General features: G+C 51.4%; 1 protein-coding gene across 1 annotated transcript in view; it reads left to right on the top strand.

Moving 5' to 3' along the window:
* TG (thyroglobulin) overlaps positions 1-22,386 on the top strand; it is a 244,730-nt gene that overhangs the window by 1,726 nt on the left and 220,618 nt on the right. Inside the window, exons 3-10 of the mRNA XM_040494469.1 lie at positions 973-1,070; positions 2,149-2,352; positions 3,096-3,255; positions 11,282-11,388; positions 11,857-12,000; positions 12,418-12,603; positions 16,310-17,407; positions 17,838-18,425. Of these exons, the coding sequence (XP_040350403.1) occupies positions 973-1,070; positions 2,149-2,352; positions 3,096-3,255; positions 11,282-11,388; positions 11,857-12,000; positions 12,418-12,603; positions 16,310-17,407; positions 17,838-18,425 (2,585 nt within the window). The remainder of the gene's footprint in view (positions 1-972; positions 1,071-2,148; positions 2,353-3,095; positions 3,256-11,281; positions 11,389-11,856; positions 12,001-12,417; positions 12,604-16,309; positions 17,408-17,837; positions 18,426-22,386) is intronic.

A 22,386-nucleotide genomic window follows, 5' to 3' on the forward strand; every position in this document is an offset into this window, starting at 1 on the left:
TTTTTTTTTTTTTTTTTAATGTTTTGAAATGTTTATTTATTTTTGAGAGAGAGGGGAGGTAGGGGCAGAGAGAGAGGGAGACGCCGAATCTGAAGCAGGCTCCAGGCTCTGAGCTGTCCGCACAGAGCCTGATGCGGGGCTCGAACCCACAAGCTCAGAGATCATGACCTGAGCTGAAGTCGGATGCTCAACCGGCTGAGCCACCCAGGTGCCCCAGCCCATTTGCTGTAATGAAGGGGGGGGGGGGCGGAGTGATTTCTGCTTTGGTGCCTCTTCCCCGCATGTGCTCTTGAGAAGTCAGAGCTGGAGCCAGAGCTCCTCTCTGGAAGGGGATTTGGGCTGCCCTAACGTGAACTCGCATCCAGGACCCTGTCCCTGTAGAGTGGAGAGGTAATCTGCGGGGGGGGTGGGGGATACCCTGCAGGGGCAGGGGCTAGTGACAGGTAGGGGCAGGGGTAGTGGATGGGAAGGGAAGGCCCCGATGAGGATGTGGGACCTGGGTGGAGCAGAATGCACGGGGATCCTTCATGCGGGCTTGGATGTTCACTTTCCCTGCTATTCTGGTCACACCGGACTCGGGGAGTCTGTGGACTGTGCTCTGGGAACCGCCCCCCCCCCCCCAGGAAGCATCCCCACCTCCCTTCATTTCCTGTGCGTTCTCAGCACTCTTCCGCCCTCGCAAGAGCACAGAGACGCTGTGCTCTGCTCCCTGCTTGGGCCTCTGGGAAGGGTGGAGGGGCACAGGAGGTGCGGGAAGGCTCACCTTTGCCAGCCCTGTTTATGTCGCCATAACATCGTGACCGGAGCCGAAGCGGGACCCTTGACCGACTGAGCTAGGCCAGGTGCCCCAGTTTCTCCCTAATTTAATTGAATTAAAACTTGACAGAAGGGAAAGGGAGAAGGAAGGGAAGCCGGGTTGTGGCTTTGGGGCCCAGTAACTCTGTCTGCGTGTGGTGTCTCTCTTGCCTGCAGGACAGTCCAGTGCGAGGATGACGGTGGCTCCTGCTGGTGCGTGGACGCCGAGGGCAAGGAGGTGCCTGGAAGCAGGCAGCCCGGGCGGCCGGTGGCCTGTAAGTGCGTGAGGGGCCGTCCGAGGGAACGGGGGTCTCCCTCTGGCTGCTGGATGTTCCTCTTCCAGTTAGGCTGGGGGTCCCGCACCCGAGTCCCTACTTCCTGAAGGGCTGCAGTGAGAATCCAGGGGGACAGTCGGTCAGCTACTGAGCTCAGGGGACACTGGGGGCCCCTGGAAGCGGGATTAAGCCGTATACACCTGGTGTTTCTCACATCAGGTGCGTCTCAAACTTGAGACTTCGGTGAACTCTTCACTGTTAAAATAATCATTATCGCGAATAGTGGAAGACACGCAGCCCTTCCTGCCCCCGCCCCCGCCCCCATAAAGCATGTCACGGCTAGGCCTAAAACAAAGTTCACTTCAAGCTGGTCATCTTAAAATGTGTGATTGAGCCCGGAACCAAAGGTCTCCTTTAAGGAGGAAAGCTCTGTTTTGGGTGCTGGTTTTTTGCTGCCAGGCTTGTGGGCTTGGGGGTTGGGCGGGGGGGGAGGGGGGCAGGCTGGCTCCCCAGCGCTGTCGGGCGCAATGACCCTGGCCGGGTCCCCTACCCTCGCTGAGCTGGGGTTCCTCGTCTGTGACAGGAACGTAGGCTCCACCTCACCGGATTTAAAGCATGTGTAAAACACTGGGCACACGGTAGGGATTCAGCGGGGGTGGTGATGGTCAAGGTCACTAATCCACATGCACACGGACACCGAGGAAGGCAGTTGTGTCTCAACCCTGGAGGCGAGAAGGGAGGCCGGGGGTGCTGCAGGGACTCCCAGGCCCACACAGCGAAGGAGTGGGCAGGGCCGTGGGATGCCAGCAGCCAGCCCACAGTGCATTTGCCCCTCCCCTCTGCAGCGCGCGGGCTGTGGGGTGTCTGGTTGACTGACAGGGCACCGTGGAGCCCCCCACCCCCTCACTTGGCCCACAGGCTGCTGGGAGAAATCCTGGGATAAAGTTGCACAGTCGGAGCGCTGGGCCTGAGCCGGCTGCCTTCTCTGAGGATCCCTGGGTTGTTGTGGGTGGGACGGATGCGTCCCCGTGTCCAGGGAGGGGGCCCGAAGCTCTGACCCTGCTCTGTGCACCCTCAGGTCTGTCTTTCTGCCAGCTGCAGAGGCAGCAGATCCTGCTGAGAGGCTATGTTAACAGCACGGCCACATCCTACCTCCCTCAGTGTCAGGATTCGGGGGAGTACGCGCCCGTGCAGTGTGACCCGTGGCGGGGACAGTGCTGGTGCGTGGATGCGGAAGGGATGGAGGTGTACGGGACCCGCCAGCCGGGGAGGCCCACGCGATGTAAGTGCCAGGGGCCCCAGCGTTGCACACGTGCCCAGGGCGTCCAGTTTTCCGCACGTAACCGTGACTGTGCCGGGCCTCCCGGCCAAAAGGCAGAGGACCTGGGCCTCAGTACAGACAATGGGAGCATCTTAGGAAGGCTGTACCCTGCTCATATTTCCACGTGGTGGATCGATGTCACGCGTGTGGTGTGAATGTGCGCGTCCGGACTGCAGAAGTGAATGTGCCTCCTTGTCCCTAAGAATGCATTTATTTATTTATTTATTAAAAATGTTTTTATTTTATTTTTGAGTGAGAGAGAGAGAGAGAGAGAGACAGAATGTGAGTGGGGGAGGGGCAGAGAGAGGGAGACACCGAATCCGAAGCAGGCTCCGGACTCTGAGCTGTCAGCACAGAGCCCGACGTGGGGCTCGAACCCATGAACGCAAGATCATGACCTGAGCCGAAGTCGGATGCCCAACCGACTGAGTCACCCGGATGCCCCTATTTATTTATTTTTTAATATCTATTTTGGGGAAAGACAGGGACAGGGTAGCACGAGAGGGGGAGGGGCAGAGAGAGCGGGAGACACCGAATCCGAAGCTGGCTCCGGGCTCTGAGCTGTCAGCACAGAGCCCAATGTAGGGCTCGGACCTGGGAGCCGTGAGATCATGACCTGAGTCGAAATCGGACGCTTAACCGACTGAGCCACCCAGGAGCCCCTGATATCTAAGAATTTAAAATTTTTCCTCTGAAATGTGTAGGTCCTAGGAGCTGCGAGATAAGAAACCGCCGTCTCCTCCACGGGGTGGGAGACAGGTCACCCCCTCAGTGCTCTCCGGATGGGCACTTCCTGCCGGTCCAATGCAAGTTTGTCAACACCACAGACATGATGATTTTCGACCTGGTTCATAGCTACAACAGGTAAGGGGAGCCGGCCTCTGGCGGGGAGGCCCACCCCCAGGCCATCTCTTCCTGTCCCTGCCAAAGCTCATGTGCGTGCGGGCTGTCACATGCACAGGCTGCTGGGGACCTCTGAAAGACGACAGTGTTTTTAAGGAGGCAAGTGGGCAACAGCCGTTCAAATTAAAAACACATGGATGCTCCCGCCCAGGCAGCCCAGGGAAATAAAAAGACCCCAGGGTGAAGACATATGTACTGGGATGTCTTCTGCCTTGTTTTTCACTGTAGCGGAAAACTGGGGACAAAGTGACTGAGAAACCCAGGGTGGAGAGCTGCATAGATGTGCACCCCCCAGAAACATGTGCGCAGCCGTTACACAGAACGCACTGGAACTATACCAGTTGATTTGGACGGGATGCTGCCGCACGTATTATGATAATATGGTAAAAGGTACTAGGCGCTTGTGTGATTTTTCTTTTAGAAAACAAGTAAGCAAACATCCTTTTATGTGCCTTTACGATGACCCAACGGCCCTAGTGTCTGTCCAGGACTGGCTGAGCACAGAGGGCAGTATGAATCCACACTCGCTGGGTGGTTACCACGGCCATCGGCTGGGTCAGGTTGCTGCGGAGAAGCAGGAGGAGGGAGAAGGGAATTGGCAGAAAAGGAAAAAAAAAAGATGTCACCATGGCAAGCATGGGTATGACCGTATTTATACAGTTTTGTAAATGGTGTGCATATAGGCACCTGTTAAATAAGTTTAAATTTTTTTCACGTTTATTTTTGAGAGAGAGAGAGAGAAAAAGAGACCGAGTGTGAGTGGGGGAGGGGCAGAGAGAGAGGGAGACACAGAATCTGAAGCAGGATCCAGGCTCCGAGTTGTCAGCACCGAGCCCGCTATGGGGCTCGAACCGCGAGATCGTGACCTGAGCCGAAGTCGGACGCTCAACCGAGGGAGCCACCCAGGCGCCCTGACCTATAGATAAGTTTAAGGATTTAAATAACAAACGTAAAAAGGGAGATACAGGATAGATCTTGGCCCAAATAATCGGATAGTTTCTCGGTGTTCAAGATGGCTGCTTTATCACTGTGCGAGGACGGCACAGACCTGCAGACATGATTGAAACGTCCTAAATAAAAGCAGTAAGCATATTAGGCTGTGAAAACGGATGGGAATTCTCCGAGAGAACCTGAGCCTCGATGTGGCTGGCTTCCAAAACAGCCCGTTTCTTTCCTTCTGCAAGAGAGAGGATCCCCAGGGGCTGTGCTGGGAGGGGTCACAGGCTAGGGGCCTGTGCACAGGGACTTTCCATAGAGAAGTCTTATTTGAACTGCATGTTATTTTAAAAACTGGAAAATTTCAAGTTAACTCTATGAAATTTCTGCTTGTGGAGGTAAAAATAGTTGAACGTCAGCAATTTTGTATGTTTCACCTAATACGTAAAATCTGAATTCCTGAATCCTCCCATGGCACCAAGAAGCTGGCCTTGAACTGTTCTTTTTGGACTGATTACACACGGTCCAATGCTCTGGGTCCCTCCAGGTGTCCTGTTCCCTGCTTTCGTTTGCATCACCTGCCTGGGCCCATAGCATTTGCCTTTGTGACCCCCATTCTAACTAACTCTGCCACTGCTTGGCAAAGTGACCTGATCATTTACCCTCTCTGCATCTCTGTGCCTCAGTGTCCCCACCTGAAATAAGGAGACAGCACCTGCTCCCTAGGTCATGGTGAGGATCTGATGGGTCCTCGTCTTTGAAACCACTGAGACAATTGTGAATTATAATGCAATGATCATGATTACTCATGTAGCACCCAGCTTTAGCAAACGTGGGTTAGGGTGCGTTTCCTCCCAGGCTTAGAGAATGGTCTTCCCGTGTGCACATAAGAATTTCCAAACAGCCTGATTTACTGATACTCATGGATGCAAACCAGTGTGTGCTCAGTTCAAGTTCAACTGAGTGCTTACTGTATACAGGCAATTGGACAATCTTTTGCCTCCTTTAATATTTACAAAAAATAATTGGACGGTTACATTCTCTAGCATACGGATGAGGAATCTGAAACACAGAGGCTAAGGAGCTCCCCCTGGGAAGCATAATTAGTGGGTTCTAGAGCTGTTTGGCTCTGTTCACTCTCCCACACAACCTTGATTCAACTCTCTTTCCCTGCACAGTAGGCCCGCAGTCTGTGCTTATAATCAGCCTGTGTGCCAGCTTGAGGCACGGTTCATAGCTCCTTCCACAAGAGGGCAGTCGAGTTAAATACAAAAATTCAAGACTAAGCATCCATTGTTTCAGACAGACAAACAAAAAAAAACTTACTCCTGAAATGGGATCCTTTCCTTTATGTAAGCAAGTATGTCTCTGGGGGAATTCTGACTTAGGAAGGTCATGGGAAGGGTTGGGTGGTCGGTTACTGGAAGCCCAGCCAATTTCAGGGATTTCTCGGTAAGCTGACCTGGGCATGGCCAGGCCCAGCCGCTCTACGGCGCATGATGGTAGGAGCCACAGAGGCCGTGTAGAGAGTCTAGACTTCGTACCTAAGGCTGCTGATAAAACAAAGGACGGCCAGTTCTCTTTGAATTTCAGATAAGCAAGGAGTAATTTTTCTAGTATTAGTATGTCCCCAACACTGCATCAAGAATTTTGAGCCTGGGGACGGAGATTGGGTATGCCTTGAGTTTAGGATAGAATGGACTGGCTGGGGAAGAGCAAAGTGGGTGCTGGTGGGGGGAGCTCTGTGAGCCCGGAGGCTCCTGCACTGGTCCAGGTGAGAGACGACGTAGGCGTGGATTAGAACACGTGATTGGGGGGGGGACTGTGGGGGAGACAGGGCGGCGGGAGAAGCCTACACAGGATAGAATCCACAGCACTCATTGAAGGTGGAGGGTGAGAGGGAGGAAGAATCAAACCAAAGTCTGGCTTCTAGACGGATGGTGCAGGATGAGTTTGGAAAAGGAAAGTCACAAGTGGGATCGTGGAATATTGAGTCTGAGAGGGTTTCTTCGGGAAATTCCAGCGGAGATGTGACACGAAGTGGTTGGCTTACTGGCATGGGACCTGGAGGGGAGGCTGGAAGCCTGGGGGGGGTGGGGCTCATCTGCCAACCTGCTGTGGGTTCTTAGACGTGCTGGGTGACGACCTGTACTTGAACGTGGCTGCAGTGTCTGTGCATTTGAGGAGGTCCTTTGCCTCCGGAAGGCCACGGCTCACTACACCTATTCGGCTGGTGACTTAGAAAAACCATGTGTGGTGGTGAGTAAGCTTTGGTAGGTCTCCCGACTCTTCCCTGCCTTTCGTGTTGCCCTCGTCCAACCACTAACTAGGGAAACGCTTTGTACGTAAAGGTCTTAAAAGCCGATGCCATTGCCAAGGCCTTAGTGGTCTGAGCTAAAATTCAGTTAATTTGTTTTTGTTCTTAGGCCCCGTCTTTAGTGACTAAGCAAACTCAAATTTTCTTAGCAACCAGTCTTACCAAGGATGTAACCCCCGCTAGTCAGATAACCCAGGGAGAAGGATCAGATACATCTTAATGCGTCGCCAAGGGTCATCGTTACCGGAATATGTGGAGAAGTCCTTGTAGACTGACCATCGGAGACATCCGTGCTGGGTCAGAGCTCCTACTTCAAGGGGTACTCTTCGGGCACAGGAGACAGCCAAACTAATTGCTAATTTGTTAAGGGATGGCTAGGTTTCTGGAGGGTTCGTCTGGGGGTGGCATGGAGAATCTGACTGAGCCATGGTATCAGCTACCTGAGCCCAGGGCACGGGGGCCGCTCTGTATGCGACCAGGACCAGACGCCTGCCAGGGCCTGACGTTTCGTGTTCCACTGAACCATAGCCGTGATTTCTCCAACGCTGGGCTGGCCACCATGTGAGGGCACCAGGCCTACCATCCTGTCTACCCCCCCCCCCCCCCCCCGCGCTACAATTTTCTCCCTTGAACACTTTCTTACGATCATTCTGAGCTGTTCCTTTTTATTCAACAAAAACGGCACATCCTTTTTCACTAGGTGAAATATGTCCTTTTTGGTTTTCAAGCTCTGTGTTGATTTTCGCTTCCTCTTTTCTTCTGACACGCCCAGAACAGGAGAGAAAAGGAAGAGAGAGGAAATCGTAGGGAAGGCAAAATCAGAGTAGAACGTACGAAGGAGCCAAGGCAAAGGTTGCACATACGGTTCATTCTATAAAGTATTCTTATCACAGGTATGAGCGGCTGCTTACTTATGTCTGGGAGCCTTAGAACCAGAGCAAGAGAAAACAGTCTAAGTTATTTGGTTTCTGCCAGATAAAAGGAAACCTGTTTTTCAGAAGAACACAATCTGTTCTTCTATTCAAGATGGGCAAAGCTTTTTCGGATCCTCATAAAAGGGGGTGATGCCGTGTGCCGTAGGGTCCTCCGTGACTTGACCGGACAGAGACAGACAGGACAGTCAGTTTCCTTAGCCCCATGCCCAGAAGGGGAGTGGGCAGGGCACGTTCAGGAACGGTGTGTCCATGACAGAGATGCTTGGGTTCCGACATTCTCCTCCGGACCTGTGCCGGCCCCCCCCCCCCCCCGCCGCTGCCCCGGTGACTACCAGCCTCTCAGCTAATCCTTCCGCCCACACTGTCATCCTCTGCCCCCACTTTGGAGTTGGAGACGGGCTAAAGATCCTTGTAGACGTGTTCTCCATTCTCTCCTTGTCAATTCATCGTTCTTAGCTTTGCAATCCCACTCAAGGCTCACATCCTCTGGAGCCTTCTTTGGCCTTACAGCAGGTTCCAAACCTAGCTGGCCCACGTGTGAGGATGGGACCTTTCTCCCTTTCCCGTGGACTTCGGGTTCAGTGTTAGTGGCTGGACTTCTGCTGGGGTGGCAGAGAAGGGTTGGGAATCCAATGAGCAGGAGGTGGGAAGCACGGCCAAGGCCCTCCCGTCCTGGCCGCCCAGAAAGCACCAGTGACGATAGCAGAAGCAGCTACAAAGCCACCCTCTACGCCGTCACCTGCTACCCTGGGGGAAGAGTCCAAAATTCACAGCGGTGGTACCGTTTCAGAGATCAGCCACAAAAATCAGATTGTATCATATCGGACTTTGGGAACTAAGGAGATCGAGGAAGATTCAGAGCTTGAACTTCCCATTGGGTGCGGGGCGGGGTCCCCTGAGGACCAGGCTCCGTTTCAGAGGCAGCCCCCCTTCCCACCAGCTGCGGACGCCCACCCCCGGGTCTGGGCTGGGTGATCTTAAACCAGTCTGTTCACCACTCCGAGGGCCAGCGTTCTCGTTTGCAAAGTGCAGCTTTCTAAGTGTTGTCGTGAGGACTGAGAAGGAGTGAAGAGGGTGCTTGGTGCAGTGTTGGGTCGTCCAGTACGTTCCCCCCGTTATTATTTTCATTCGTAGTGGTTAACGGCAGTGACCACATGTGGCTAGGCCAAGGCCGGAGCTCTGGACTCTTTTCAGTGCACGCAGAATTGGCAAGGAGGGGTTACAGGCGATGGTGCAGGGGGGTTTCCTGGGAGGACGCCCTCCAGCTAAAGCCACAGTGATCTCCAGTATGCAAGAAGCGGGGACAGCGACCGTGAGGTCCATGCAAAAAGCACATGGAGGTCCAGGAAGTGGGTAGCTTCTAAGGCCGGAAACCGAGGGAGGAGGACTCTGCCCCCAAAGTAGTGGGATGAAGAAGGCTCAGAATTCCTTCTGCTGGCACCGGTCCCGGGACATGACGCTGAAGAGGGCCTTTGGGGTGAATTGGCAGAACGTGGGACTAGAGTGACTGGAACCTCCCGTGTCTCCTGTTGTTACGGGTTCGGAACCCGGGGCCAGCCAGGTGGCCCATTCCTGTGTTCTCCAGCGCGTGTGTGTTCCACATCTATTAGCTATTGGGAAAGGGCACACAGGGGAGAGTGTCCGAACACAAGAAGAGTCGTGTGCCTCTGAGAAAGTGCGACGGGAACCAGGTGCAGCCAACACCCAGTGAAGAACACCACTGGCAGACAGAGGCATCACGTGGGGCGTAAGACCTGGGTTTGCAGTCTGTCTCCCACCGCTATTTCAAGATGGTGGCCAGCATACTTTACTTTCTTAACCTCTAAAATGGGTACCAAAAAAGTCCACCTGCCTTTTAGGAGTGTTAAGTGGGTTAAACAAGTCAATATGTAGTAAACATTTGGCAGGTTGTCTTTTACAAGATAGTGTGCAACGAATGGAAGTGATTATTATACTACTGTCACCTCTCTTAGAATTGAATTACCCCAGGGACACCTGGGTGGCTCAGTGGGTTAAGCATCCGACTTCGGCTCAGGTCATGATCTCGCGGTTGGTGGGTTCGAGCCCTGTGTCGGGCTCTGTGCTGCCAGCTCAGAGCCTGGACATTGCTTTGGATTATGTCTCTCCCTCGCTCTCTGCCCCTCCCCTGCTCACACTCCGTCTCTCTCTCTCTCTCAAAAATAAATAAATGTCAAAAAAGAGAGAGAATGTATTATCTCAGGTTTCAATTCATTTTTTTGTTTTTATTATATACCTCTAATCCGTGACGACTGGGTGAAGGGAGGTTTTAGTTTCTGTTACGCAGAATTCACTTACTACAACACCCCTTTTTTTTTTTTTTTTAATTTTTTTTTTCAACGTTTATTTATTTTTGGGACAGAGAGAGACAGAGCATGAACGGGGGAGGGGCAGAGAGAAAGGGAGGCACAGAATCAGAAACAGGCTCCAGGCTCTGAGCCATCAGCCCAGAGCCCGATGCGGGGCTCGAACTCACAGACCGCGAGATCGTGACCTGGCTGAAGTCGGACGCTTAACCGACTGCGCCACCCAGGCGCCCCTACAACACCCCTTTTTATTTAGCTTATAGATACACAATGATCAAAGGCATGGAGAAAACAATCCATAACCTCACAGTGCTCTTGTAAGCTTGTTGCCTATTCATTGCCATGCAAATTAGCTAGTACCTTCTACGCCCCCCGTTCAGGCTCTGAGTGATTCCTGGGTTGCCTGTTGCCTTCCAATGCTGCTTCATTTCCGTTGAGGTCGTTGTGGTGTATGTACAGGCCATTTTGCAAGCTGCTGTCTTCGCGGAGTGTTACGCGTGCATCCATTTAGGAAACTTACTATAATTTGCATCTTCATTTTCCTATCGTTGGACACTGAGCTTGTTTTCAGTATTTTGCTGGAACGGATCACACAGCAATGGATCTGTTTGTGCAGAGAGCTGCCGCTTTCTCGAACTCATTGTTTGGGGATGTATTTCCAGACATAGGTAGGTGTGCCAACCCCCCAGGGCACGGAAACGAATCTCTCAATGTCGCATAACAATGAAAAGCGCCTCTCCGGTTGCTTAATCACTGCACACGGAAAGAACTCTTTAATAAAGTTTCATGTCACCTCAGCTTCATCTTCCAGGATGGGGAACCCAGCGAATTAGCTCCTTATGAAACCTGCCAGGTCAGACGTGGCTTGGGCACACTCTCCCCGCACGTATGGAGAGGCACGCATAGCCCTTGTAGTGGCGTCATATTGATTCTGTGTTGTTTTTCTCAACTATGGAGCGGGAAATGTCCTTAAGAATTTCCTAGGGTGGAATCTGGCTTCTTTTCAAGCTCTGGAAAAGTCATAAAGGGCTCTGAAGTTGTTTGATCTCCCCCAATGAGATCATCCACAATGTACCATATGTTTGTAAAGCCAACTTGGCTTTTGGTCCCTCGAGTTACAGTCTAGTAAAGTTACGCTCCGGTCATGCGCCGTTCATTACCTGTTTTCTGCCTGACCCCGTGAGACACACGCGTGGGTGTGTTGGTGAAATGCCACATGTGAGGGAAATGACTAGTGAGCAGGTAACAGCTGAGCACAGCTTTGTTTTTCATCTGTCCAGCCGAGCTCGGGCCAGGTGAAAACCCGGTTGAGAAAAGAAACACATTTCCTGCAAGAAACAGAGAGCAAATGGCATGAGATAAAAAAGCAGACATTCCTTCTCCCCAGATGAGATGAGGCCACGTTTATTTATTTCTGTGAGCGGCGCTCGTGAGGATTTGATGAAGCAGGGAGCAGACATCTCCTTCTCTCCTAGGTTTCCAGATGCATTCGTGACCTTCAGTGCCTTCCGGAACAAGTTCCCTGAAGTGTCTGGGTATTGTCACTGTGCTGACAGTCAAGGGCGGGAACTGGCTGAGACAGGTAAGCGCACCTCAGGCAAACTGAGGGGGGTGGGTGAGAGGCACCTCCCAAACCCGAAAGCCTGAATATCATTACCTGCCAAGCAGAAAGAGCAGCGTCTGGCTGCTCCCCGGCTAAGCCGCACAGTTTGCAAATGCTCATCTCTGGTGCCTTGGACACAGCTGCTGGCCCATATGGAGCCTCTGTGCGCACTGGAAAGAGGCGCCCCGCTCTGGGCAGATGCAGCTCCCAACCTGGAGAGTGGAGGACAGAATGGCTTTCCTCTTAGCAGTGCTCCTTTGTGCCGTGAACAACCTGCACAACCGTACAGGGCAGCCTTGACTTTGCACACTATTAAAACCTTGATCAGGCCCGATGCCTACGATGCCCAGGAAGGCTCTGGGCCTCCTGAGGTCTGTTTGAACAGCAGAGTCAGGACTTGCCTTTCGGAACGAACCCGTCCCTTGAAACGCTTCTGCCTTTGCTCAGGTCTGGAGCTGTTGCTTGACGAAATTTATGACACCATCTTTGCTGGCCTGGACCTCGCTTCCACCTTCACTGAAACCACCCTGTACCGGATATTGCAGAGACGGTTCCTAGCGGTTCAGCTCCTCATCTCTGGCCGGTTCCGATGTAAGTAATAAGCCGACAGCAGACGTGCGTGTTTCTGCTTGGAAGAAACCGCTGGGTTTTAAAGTTGCTGCGGTCTCTGTGGCTGTTTTGCCTAAGTGGGTGCAAGGATCTAAAACCAGGGCGGGTTTTTTTTTTTAATTTGAGAGCGAGAGAGAGAGCGTGCACACAAGCAGGGGAGGGGCAGAGACAGAGGGGGAGAGAGAATCTCAAGCAGGCTCCGCGCTGTGAGCGCAGAGCCGGGTGCGGGGCTCAAACTCACGACCTGAGCCGGAATCAAGAGTCGGCTGCTTAACCCGCCGAGCCACCCAGGCGCCCTGAGGATTTACAACGTTGTGAAAGCACACAGAGTGCATGCTGGAAAGACCATAGCCCTGTTCACACACTGTCCTCTCCTTTTCCCGCGTGGCTCTGCCCTAGGCCCCACAAAATGCGAAATGGAGCGGTTCACAGCGACCAGCTTTGGTCACCCCTACGTTCCCAGCTGCCGCCGGAGCGGGGACTACGAGGCGGTGCAGTGCCAGCGGGCAGGGCCGTGCTGGTGTGTGGACGCCCAAGGAAAGGAGATCCATGGAACTCGGCGGCAAGGGGAGCGGCCATCGTGTGGTGGGTTGCCTCTCGACAGCCTCCTCTTTTGCTCCCGTCGGGTCGTATTACTTTAACTGTTTCTCCAGACCACCCGCTCCAGAACCCGTGAATTCCACTGCCTCCTGAGCGTACCCAGAGGCCCTTCGAGCCCACCACGGTGGAAAACCCACTTACCGCCATTAACTTCTGACGTGTTTCTCATCCTGTGTCAGACGTGGTCGATTCCTTCCTCAGCGAGCCCAGGGGATATCGGGGGGCCTCACAGGTGAAGGAAAAACAGAATTTTGTTTACTTGTGCCACGAGAGAAGCATCGCAGAGCAGGGTAGGGTCAATTTGATCTTGTGAAAGTGTATGAAGAGGAGACATTCAGGAAGGCTTCATGGAAGAGGTGATACTTGGCTAGAGTCTTCTAAGATAACGACGTTTTTTGAAGGAGGAAAGTAAGAAGAGGTGTTCTCTATCTATAGAGCAGGGAGGTATAAGGACATAAATGATAGGCATTGCTCTGCTACTGGGCACCGAATCTTCAAGAAGAGTAGAGAAATAAATTGCTGAGTGTGGTCAGGGTGGGGCTCTGCACTACAGGACTGGGACAAAATGGCGGGGATGAGACAGTGAGGTCCTTCGCACCGAAGCAAAGGCTTGGGGACTTCTTCCTGGAGGCCAGGTGGTGACGTTGAGGGGTTTTACGCTGGAGAGTTCCATGGTGGGTTCTGTGTGTAAGAAAGACCCCCCGGGCACTTTGAAGGAGAGCGTGAAATCGGTGTTAGGCTGCAGGCCACGGGGCCAATTTGAAGGTCGTTGCAGTGTCCTGAAGAGAGATGAGGGGACCATATTACTTTCCTGGAGCTGCTGTGACGAATGAGCGCAAATTCAGGCGCTTAGAACAATAGTTCTGGAGCCGAGAAGTCCGAAGTCAAAGTGTCACCAGGCTCATGTTCCCTCTCTGAAGGCTCCAGGGCAGAATCCTTCCTGGCCTTTTTCCTGGCTTGTGATAGTTGCCGACAATCTTTGGCATTCCTTGGTTTGTGGCAACGTGGCCCCAAATTCTGCCTCTGTCGTCACATGGCTGTCTTCCCTCTGTGTCTGCCTCTGTGTCTCTTCCTCTCTTCCTACGACGACACCGGTAATATAAACTTAAGAGCCCGCTCTACCCTAGTATGACCTCGCCTTAACTAATTATGTCTCCAGTGACCCTATTTCTGAATAAGGTCACATTCTGAGGTTTCCAGGAAGGATGTGCATTTTGAGGAGACCCGATTCAACCTGGTACAGGGACCAACACTGAAGTAGCAGCAGTGGTCTGGGGAGAAGGGTGTGGACTTGCGAAATGTCACAAGGCCCTCCAGTGAGGCCATTCCATTTTACCACTGAGACCCTGAAGGGAGTTAGGGGTGAGGGGCATGGAGAAATCCAGGAGCGCTTGTAGGCTTCCCACTTGGGTGAGCTGGATGGATCCCGCAAGGTCTCAGTGAAGGAGGAGGGCAGGTCTTTTTATAGCCTTGACACAGATGAGCATTCGTGTTCATTCAATAATTCCTGTTAAGTCATTGATTTCTCCAGCTTCACATTTTGAGTATTCTGCTCGGCGTTTGGTAGTATTCAGTCTACTAAGCGTGGGAATCTAGAAGAAGAAAAATTTCAAGCGCTGCCCTGAGGGTATTTATGATTACATTGTCGTTGTCTTAAAACCTAGAGAGTATGGTGCCCTCCAGTTTCCAGGTGGACACAAAGAACTATGGTTTTCCAAATTAAAACCAGAATGCTACCAAATGCGTGCATCATATATTTTTATTTTTTCCTCTCTGGCGTATCAGTCCTATTTCCGTGGAAACGAATGCCACATGGAGCTGAGATCTGCATTTTTTTCTTTTTGCCCTGGTAACACGACATAACAAATGAACGGAAGGGATATGCTCTCCATGTCGAAACAGAATAAGACAGCAGTGAACTTTATTTCTTCCATACCTTCCTGTAATACCTTCCATTCAAGGAAGCCATGCCTGGTTGAGGAATGTGTTACGGGTTCTGATGTTGCCAGTATTTTTTCTCTCTCCGACTACAAGTTCCAGTTCTTTCTCTGTTGCCTGGTGACAGAGGGAAATTGGCTGACTTCCTTTTTGGCATCCGCGTGAACCGAAGGAAAAGAATTAAGTTGGCGGTGGGTGGGTGGGTGGTTGAGAAGGACCGCTGAGATTTATGGTTTTACAGAGAAACGTGGAGCCTAGTTCATTCCACCCGAGTGACGGAGACACTTGGAATTTGAATTTAAGGCCTTTTTTCTTAATGTGATTACTGTCCACTAGAATATTCAGACTGAATGACCTGACCAGGCATGGAGTTGACTGAGTTGATCACCCTTTAATTAATAATTTCAAGGAAAGATCAGGAAGGCTAGAAAAATGTGCTAAGTGTGTTTGCTGCATAGACATTACTGTATTATATTTTGGGAAATATATTTCCTACAGTATGTTATAATATTAGATATTACAACCTAGGAAATGTTTCTTATTATAGGAAATACTCATGGCATTTAAAGTATGGTTCTTATCTTCAAAGAGACTATCAATTAGTTAGCCTAGACAAGCCTACCCACAAGGAGGGATTAGGCAGCCGCACGAAGAGCAAATAATGAAGCATTAAAGTCCATTAAAAATTCCAACAAGAGAATGCTGGAAAAAAATTTTTTTCGTTACAAAACAAATGGGAAATAGGGTTCCTGGGTGGCTCAGTCGGTTAAACAACCGACTTCAACTCGGGTCATGATCTCGCCGGTGGTGGGTTCGAGCCCCGCGTCGGGCTGCGTGCTGACGGCTCGGAGCCTGGAGCCTGCTTCGGATTCTGTGTCTCCCTCTCTCTCTGCCCCTCTCCCATTCCCACTCTGTCTCTCTTATCTCTCAAAAATAAGTAAACATTAAAAATGTGTTTAAAAGAATAAAACGAAAACAAATAGGAATTTGTTGGTGTATGAGTTCCCGAGGGCTGCCGTCACAAATTACCACAAACTCGGTGGCTTCATCCGATAGAAATTTATCCCCTCCCAGTCCGGAGGCCAGACATCTATAACTGAGGTCTTAGCAGGGCTGGGCTCTCTCTGAAAGCTCTAGAGAAGGATGTATCTTTGTTCTGTCCAGTTTCTGGGGGCTTCCAGCGACCTTGGCTTTCTTTGGCTTTTGGTATTCTTTTTTGGCATTCTTTTGACATTGCGACCCCATCTTCACGTGGCCGTCTTACGAGCACATCCATCATTGGAGTTAGGGCTCGCCCCAGTTCAGTGTGACCTCATTTTAACCGACAGCACCGGCAAAGACCCTACTGTCAAGTGATGTCATGTTCTGAGGTCCTCAGTGGACGTGAACATTGGGCTTGAGGAGGATGGGCGGACACCGTTCAGCCCAGTACATCTGGGGCATGCATTTGGTCAGCTTTTCCGAAAGTGGGCGGGCACCAACGAGCCTTGACTCACAAGGGGGTCACCCTCCCGTGAAAGGTGGAAAGGGAAGTCACGTCAGCTGGAACCTTCATTCCCCCAAACGGCCGCCACAGACACTGCTTGGGGGAAAGAAAAAAAATAAATAAAAAGGCAGGGAAGACAGAGGTACAAAACGTAGGTGTTCTTGACTGAACTGTTGGACATCTTACTTCGAGAAGGATTTGGGGGGTTGTCTCAGGAGTACTTGTTGATGTTAAAACCGTTTCTCCCGTTTGCTCTGTCTTGTGCAGCTGAAGACCAATCCTGCGCCTCTGAGAGGAGGCAGGCCCTGTCTAGACTACACTTTGGGCCCTCGGGCTATTTCAGCCAGCACGGCTTGTTCTTGGCTCCCGAGGGAAGACGGGTCTCCCAGAAAGTAGCCAGATTTGCCACATCCTGCCCGCCCTTGGTGAAGGAGCTCTTTGTGGACTCTGGGATTCTCCACCCGATGGGAGAAGGGCAGGGTAAACAGTTTTCTGCCTCAGAAACTCTCCTCAGAGAAGCCATTGGAGCGATTTTTCCCTCCCGAGAGCTGGCTCGTCTTGCCCTTCAGTTTACCATGGACCCAAAGCGACTCCAGCAAAACCTCTTTGGAGGGAAATTTTTGGTGAACGTTGGCCAGTTCAACTTGTCTGGAGCCCTTGGCACAAAAGGCACATTTAACTTCGGTCAATTTTTCCGGCAGTTTGGCCTCCCGGGCTTCCAGAACGGAGGGACCGACCTAGCTGCCAAGGCTTTGTCCTTGGGACTGGATTCAAACCCTGCCGCAGACCCCCCCGAAGCCTCAGTGAAGGGAGCTGCTAGGAACAGGCCGATGGTGGGCAGCTTTGGCTTTGAGATCAACTTACAAGAGAACCAGAACGCCCTGGCATTCCTCGCGTCTCTCCTGGAGCTTCCAGAATTCTCTCTCTTCTTGCAGCATGCCATTTCTGTGCCCGAAGACACAGCGAAGGACTTAGGTGACGTGATGGAAATGGTGCTCGGCTCCCAGGGCTGCGGGCAGACGCCGGGCAGCCTTTTCGTCCCACTGTGCTCGGCGGAAGGAGACTACGAGGACGTGCAGTGCTTTGCCGGGGAGTGCTGGTGTGTGGATTCCCGGGGCAAAGAACTTTCTGGCTCCAGGGTCAGAGGCGGACGCCCCCGATGTCCCACGGAGTGTGAGAAGCAGAGGGCCCGCATGCAAACCCTCGAGGGCAGCCAGCCCGCGGGGTCCAGCCTGTTGGTCCCTTCTTGCACCAGCGAGGGGCATTTCCTCCCCGTCCAGTGCTTCGGCTCTGAGTGTTACTGCGTTGACCGTGAGGGTCAGCCTATTCCTGGAACTCGAAGCGTACTTGGAGAACCCAAGCAATGTGAGTCTGTTGCGTGTTCAGTCCACAAACCCTGATTTGTGGGGCCCCGACTCAGTGCATTACGGAAAAAGTGAATTCTATTGTCGCGTAAGCCCCGACTTCTGCAGTGGCGAAAACTTGCCACTTAACGTAAAGATTGTCCAGAAGCGGGTCGATACAGTTAACCATTCCCGGGATGGAATAGGGAGACTCATTTGGCTTTTTAGGGGCTGCCCCATAGGTTTCTGCAGAGCAGACAACAGTCTCAACAGTGCCGTTTCAGTGACGGGGATGCACTCTGTCTAGATGTTATTTACAGATTTGAGGCTGCTGGGATTTCTGTGGCCGTATAAGGTTTCAGATGGGGCTTGGACCGTCAGGGGTTTGCATCTTGGCCTCGTGGGCTCCCCGCACTTCTTTACCTGACATACCTCCTCCTTGTTCCTCCCAGGCCCCACCGCCTGTCAGTTACAGGCCGAGCAGGCCTTTCTGCGCACAGTGCGAGCTCTGGGCTCTGACTCCAGCCTGCTGCCCACCTTCGCCAGCATCTACATCCCGCAGTGCGGCACCGGTGGGCAGTGGAGGCCCGTGCAATGCGATGGGCCCCCAGAGCAGGCCTTCGAGTGGTACGAACGATGGGCAGCTCAGAACAACGGTGGCCGGGAGCTGACCCCTGCCGAGCTGCTCATGAAGATCATGAGCTATAAAGAAGCAGCTTCCAGAAGCTTTCGTCTCTTTATTCAGAGTCTGTATGAGGCCGGCCAACAGGGCATCTTCCCAGGGCTGGAGAGATACCCTTCTTTCCCAGACGTCCCGCTGGCAGTGATGGAAGGGAACCTGACCCAGCCTGGAGGGAACGTCCTCCTGGAGCCCTCCGTCTTTTGGCAGATCCTGAATGGCCAGCTCAGCCGGTACCCAGGGCCCTACTCAGACTTCAGCACTCCTCAGGCACACCTTGACCTTCGGAGCTGCTGGTGTGTGAATGAGGCTGGTCAAGAACTGGAAAGCACCCGGACAGAGCCAAGCAAGGTCCCAGCATGTGAGTTACACCCCGTGGAGAGCTGAATTTGTGCCTTTATAAAAAAGATGTCTCGTAGGCGTGTACTGAGTGTCTGAGCTGGAGTGGAGTTCAGATACGGACAGGTATATGTCCCTTCAATGCTCGAGGCACGCGGATGCATTAGTCGGCTTGGGCTGCCGCAAGAGTACTGTAGACTAGGAGGCTTAACCAACAGGCATTTCCCATAGCTCTGGGGGGGTGGAAGTCCAAGATCAAGGTGCTGGCTGATTCCGTTCCTGCTGAGAGCTGTCTTCCTGCATTGCAGAAGGAACTGTGTATTCACACGGCAGAGAGAAAGTGCTCTTTTTATAAAGACACTAATCCCATCCAGAGGGCCCCACCCTCATGACCTCTTTGAAACCTAATCACCTCCCAAGGGTCCCACCTCCAAGTACCATCATTTTAGGGGTCAGGGCTTCAATACAATACATTTGGGGGAGAGGGGGGATGCGAACGTTCAGACCAGAACGCCAACGCTCGTAGAAACGAAGTGACTTCCCCACATTCACACAGTTGGGTGTTGGCGAAGTTAATGTAGTTCATGTTTTTAAAACGTTTATTTATTTTTGAGAAAGAGAGAAACAGAGCATGAGCAGGGGAGGGGTAGAGAAAGAGGGAGACGAAGAATCCAAAGCAGGCTTCAGGTTCTGAGCTGTCAGCGCAGAGCCCGACGGAGGGTTTGAACTCACGAGCTGTGAGATCACGACCTGAGCCGAAACTCTGACGCTTAACCGACTGAGCCACCCAGGTGCCCCAATGTAGTTCATTTTTAGTTTTATTAAAAAAATTTTTTTTTACATTTATTTATTTTTCAGAGACACAGAGACACAGAGCATGAGTGGGGGAGGGGCAGAGAGTGAGGGAGACACGGAATCTGAAGCAGGCTCCAGGCTCTGAGCCATCAGCACAGAGCCCGACGCGGGGCTCGAACTCAGGAACTGTGAGATCATGACCTGAACCGAAGTCGGACGCTCAACCGACTGAGCCATTGAGGCACCCCAATGTAGTTCATTTTTAATGTTCATATGATCGATTATTTAAATCAGTGCCTCAGATTTTAATTGGATGTCGTCTGTGTGCAAAGCATGATCTCAGGACCGATGAAGCCTGTCACGTGGGTATGACCTGGCTCTTGCCCACTATGGCTAACACTTGAGTAATCTCTCCTAAATTAGGTGCACCACCATTGGATTAACCAACACGGATTATGATCCTCCTTACAAAGACACTGCTAGGTCCTCCAGACCTCAGGAAGTGCCTTTACTTCACTTGAGGGGTTTCATTATAGGACTAATTGGAGAACAGCTGAAGGAGGTCTGTAAGTTCGGCTCTGTGGCAGGTGGACTTAGAGGAAAGCTGTGGTGTATGAGGCAGATGCAAAATGAGGCTGACTCTGTCCGAACTTCAAATGGCTCATTACCAAGTGGCCACACCAGCAGCTGGAAAGAACAAGGCGGATTCAGCATTGTTATTATCAAATGAGAACCTCCGTAGCCAGCAGTTGCTAGGTATTACAGGTAACAGTACAGCTGTTCAAGCCCAAAGACATCTCTCAATCCATTCTTTGCAATGTTCAACATTGTCCACGCCTTTCTGGCTAATGCTGAAATTAATCAGACGATGTTGACATTAGCCAGAGTGTAGGCTTGAGCAGAAAGTGAGATTTTAGGATGTTGGATCATAGGAACATGTGGCGAGACCAGGAGTATCCTGTTTGAACACCTGGGAGGACCCCCCCCCCCCCCCCCTGCCCCTGCCCTCCATGACTGGGATTCTCCACTGAAGTGTCAGGTCCCATCAACAGGCTGACCACTCCCAAGTCACACACAGATGTCGGCATGCCTATTGTATAAAAAATCTTATTCAGATTTTGAGAGTCTCTATACCAATGGTCACGCCTATACAGGCACATTCCTATAATTTCAGATGCTTTATAAATTTAGACCTCTTTGCATCCAATTTTTGCGCCCGATTGCTGAGGCCAAAAGCACCTTGTCACGTTAGTAGCTAGGTTTGCTCACCTTGGCCTGAGTGCTGGGCAAAGCATCAAAACTGGGCTGAGAATATGCTGGCCTTTGCAGTGAGTCCCAAGAGGTGTGGAGGGTAGACCAAGATACAAGATAAACCGCCAGGAAGCAAAGATTAGAACGTCCACCGTATGCCGTGTTTGTTCTTTTCCTTCTAAAGTCCTATTTTTGGTTTTGCAATTACATGTTATGAACAGCTGAAGAAAAAGTACCTAGTGTATTAATACAGTTGTATGTGTATTTCGCTTTACAAATACAGAAATACGCATTTTGGGGGCACATGTTCAAACTCTTGTTGATAGGGCATATTATCAAAAGGGTGTGGCGACCATGGGCTCCGAGCCTTGATATCCCAGGCGTGGTTCAGTAGCATTAACATCACTTCGGGGAGCTGTGAGAAACTTGGAATCTTTGACCCCACCTGCTGAATCTATGCCTGCATCTCTACAAGCCCCCAGGGGGCTCCGATGCTCCCTAAAGCCCGAGGAAGGACTGGTCTCGAGGCCACGGTGCTAGTTCTACCAGAGTCTTGAGCCCTGTTTCCACTACCTACCCCTCTGTGGCCACAGTCACACTGTTGGTTTAATCTGTGAATTTGAGTTAGGATGGATAACTACCTCCAAGGTCGTTGTGAGAATCGTACAAGGTAATCGATGTGAAGTGCCAGGTCTGGTACATAGAAGGTCCTTCATAAATGGCTGTATTAGTACAATGGATGGTGAGTAATACAGTGACCAGTAGCCAGTGACCAGTGACCGTAAGCAGGGGGGATGACACCTGCCTCCAGGGGCATGAGGTCCTGTCCTGTCCATAGCATAATCTGTGGCCGCTTTGGAATTTTGCTCTCTTTATTCAATGTGCAATTATGGACAACTGCTGTATACACTGCTGTATACACTGTGCTGTATGATGGGAAGACAGTCATGAGAAAGGTGTGGTGTCTACTCGGAGGGGCTCAGGAACCGGTCGGGGGAAACTGACATGTCACCATGTATGGAGGATGCCCAGAGACTGGAGCTAACTCCCTGGCTGGGAAACTGGGTAAAGACTGGCATGGCCTCAGCTTCTGGATTGCAAAGGATGTTTGCCCAGCTTAAAAAGGGGGCCGGGCCCTTCCTGACGGGGGAAATAGCATGTTCGAGGTTAGGGCCGCTGAAAAGTGTCCGCTTTGTTGGGAATGGGGTGGTGGGGGTAGGTCAGTGTGTTAGGAAGGGAGGGGACTTGGGAGGGAGTGATGGAAGAAGCTACAGGTACATCTGGGCCAGATTTTAAAAGGTCTTACATGTCAAAAAGAAAAAAAAAACAGTCATATATCCAGTTATAGAATATTCATACTGTTTCGGAAGAAATGGATAGCAAGCGTAGATTTTCAAATGGGAGTTTTTGCTTCAGCTATTCTCAATCCCTGGGATTGACAGAAGAGATTATTTTGATCAATGGCACCCACAGAAAGCAATAATGTCTTCACATCCCAGAAGTCAAGGGTTTCTGCTGATTCTGTGCTCTCAAAAGAACCCAATGAACACATTTCCTGTTGAAGTCACAAAGTGACTGGTTGAAATAAATATGGCCAGTGTGGTTTTTGTTAATAGTGACAATTTCAAGGATAACATGGGCCAGACACTGTGCTGAATATTTCAGATGCAGCACCTCATAGAATAATTTTAAAGACCCTCTGAGGGATATGCCCCAATCATCCCCTTTTCACAGATCACAAGACTGAAGCTCAGAAAAGTTAAGTACATCATCCAAAATTACACAGCTGATAAGTGATCAAGCTGACATTTGAATCCAGAAGTCTGTGAGAGCCATGCTCTTTTCTCTTTAAAAGAGTATCTCTCTACTGACCTATAATGCCTCCTTTCAACCTTTGAAATCCATCCATCCATCCATCCATCCATCCATCCATCCAT

The sequence above is a fragment of the Herpailurus yagouaroundi genome, unplaced genomic scaffold, assembly GCF_014898765.1.
Source record: "Herpailurus yagouaroundi ecotype Mexico unplaced genomic scaffold, PumYag 186, whole genome shotgun sequence".
In the NCBI taxonomy this organism is placed as follows: domain Eukaryota; kingdom Metazoa; phylum Chordata; class Mammalia; order Carnivora; family Felidae; genus Herpailurus; species Herpailurus yagouaroundi.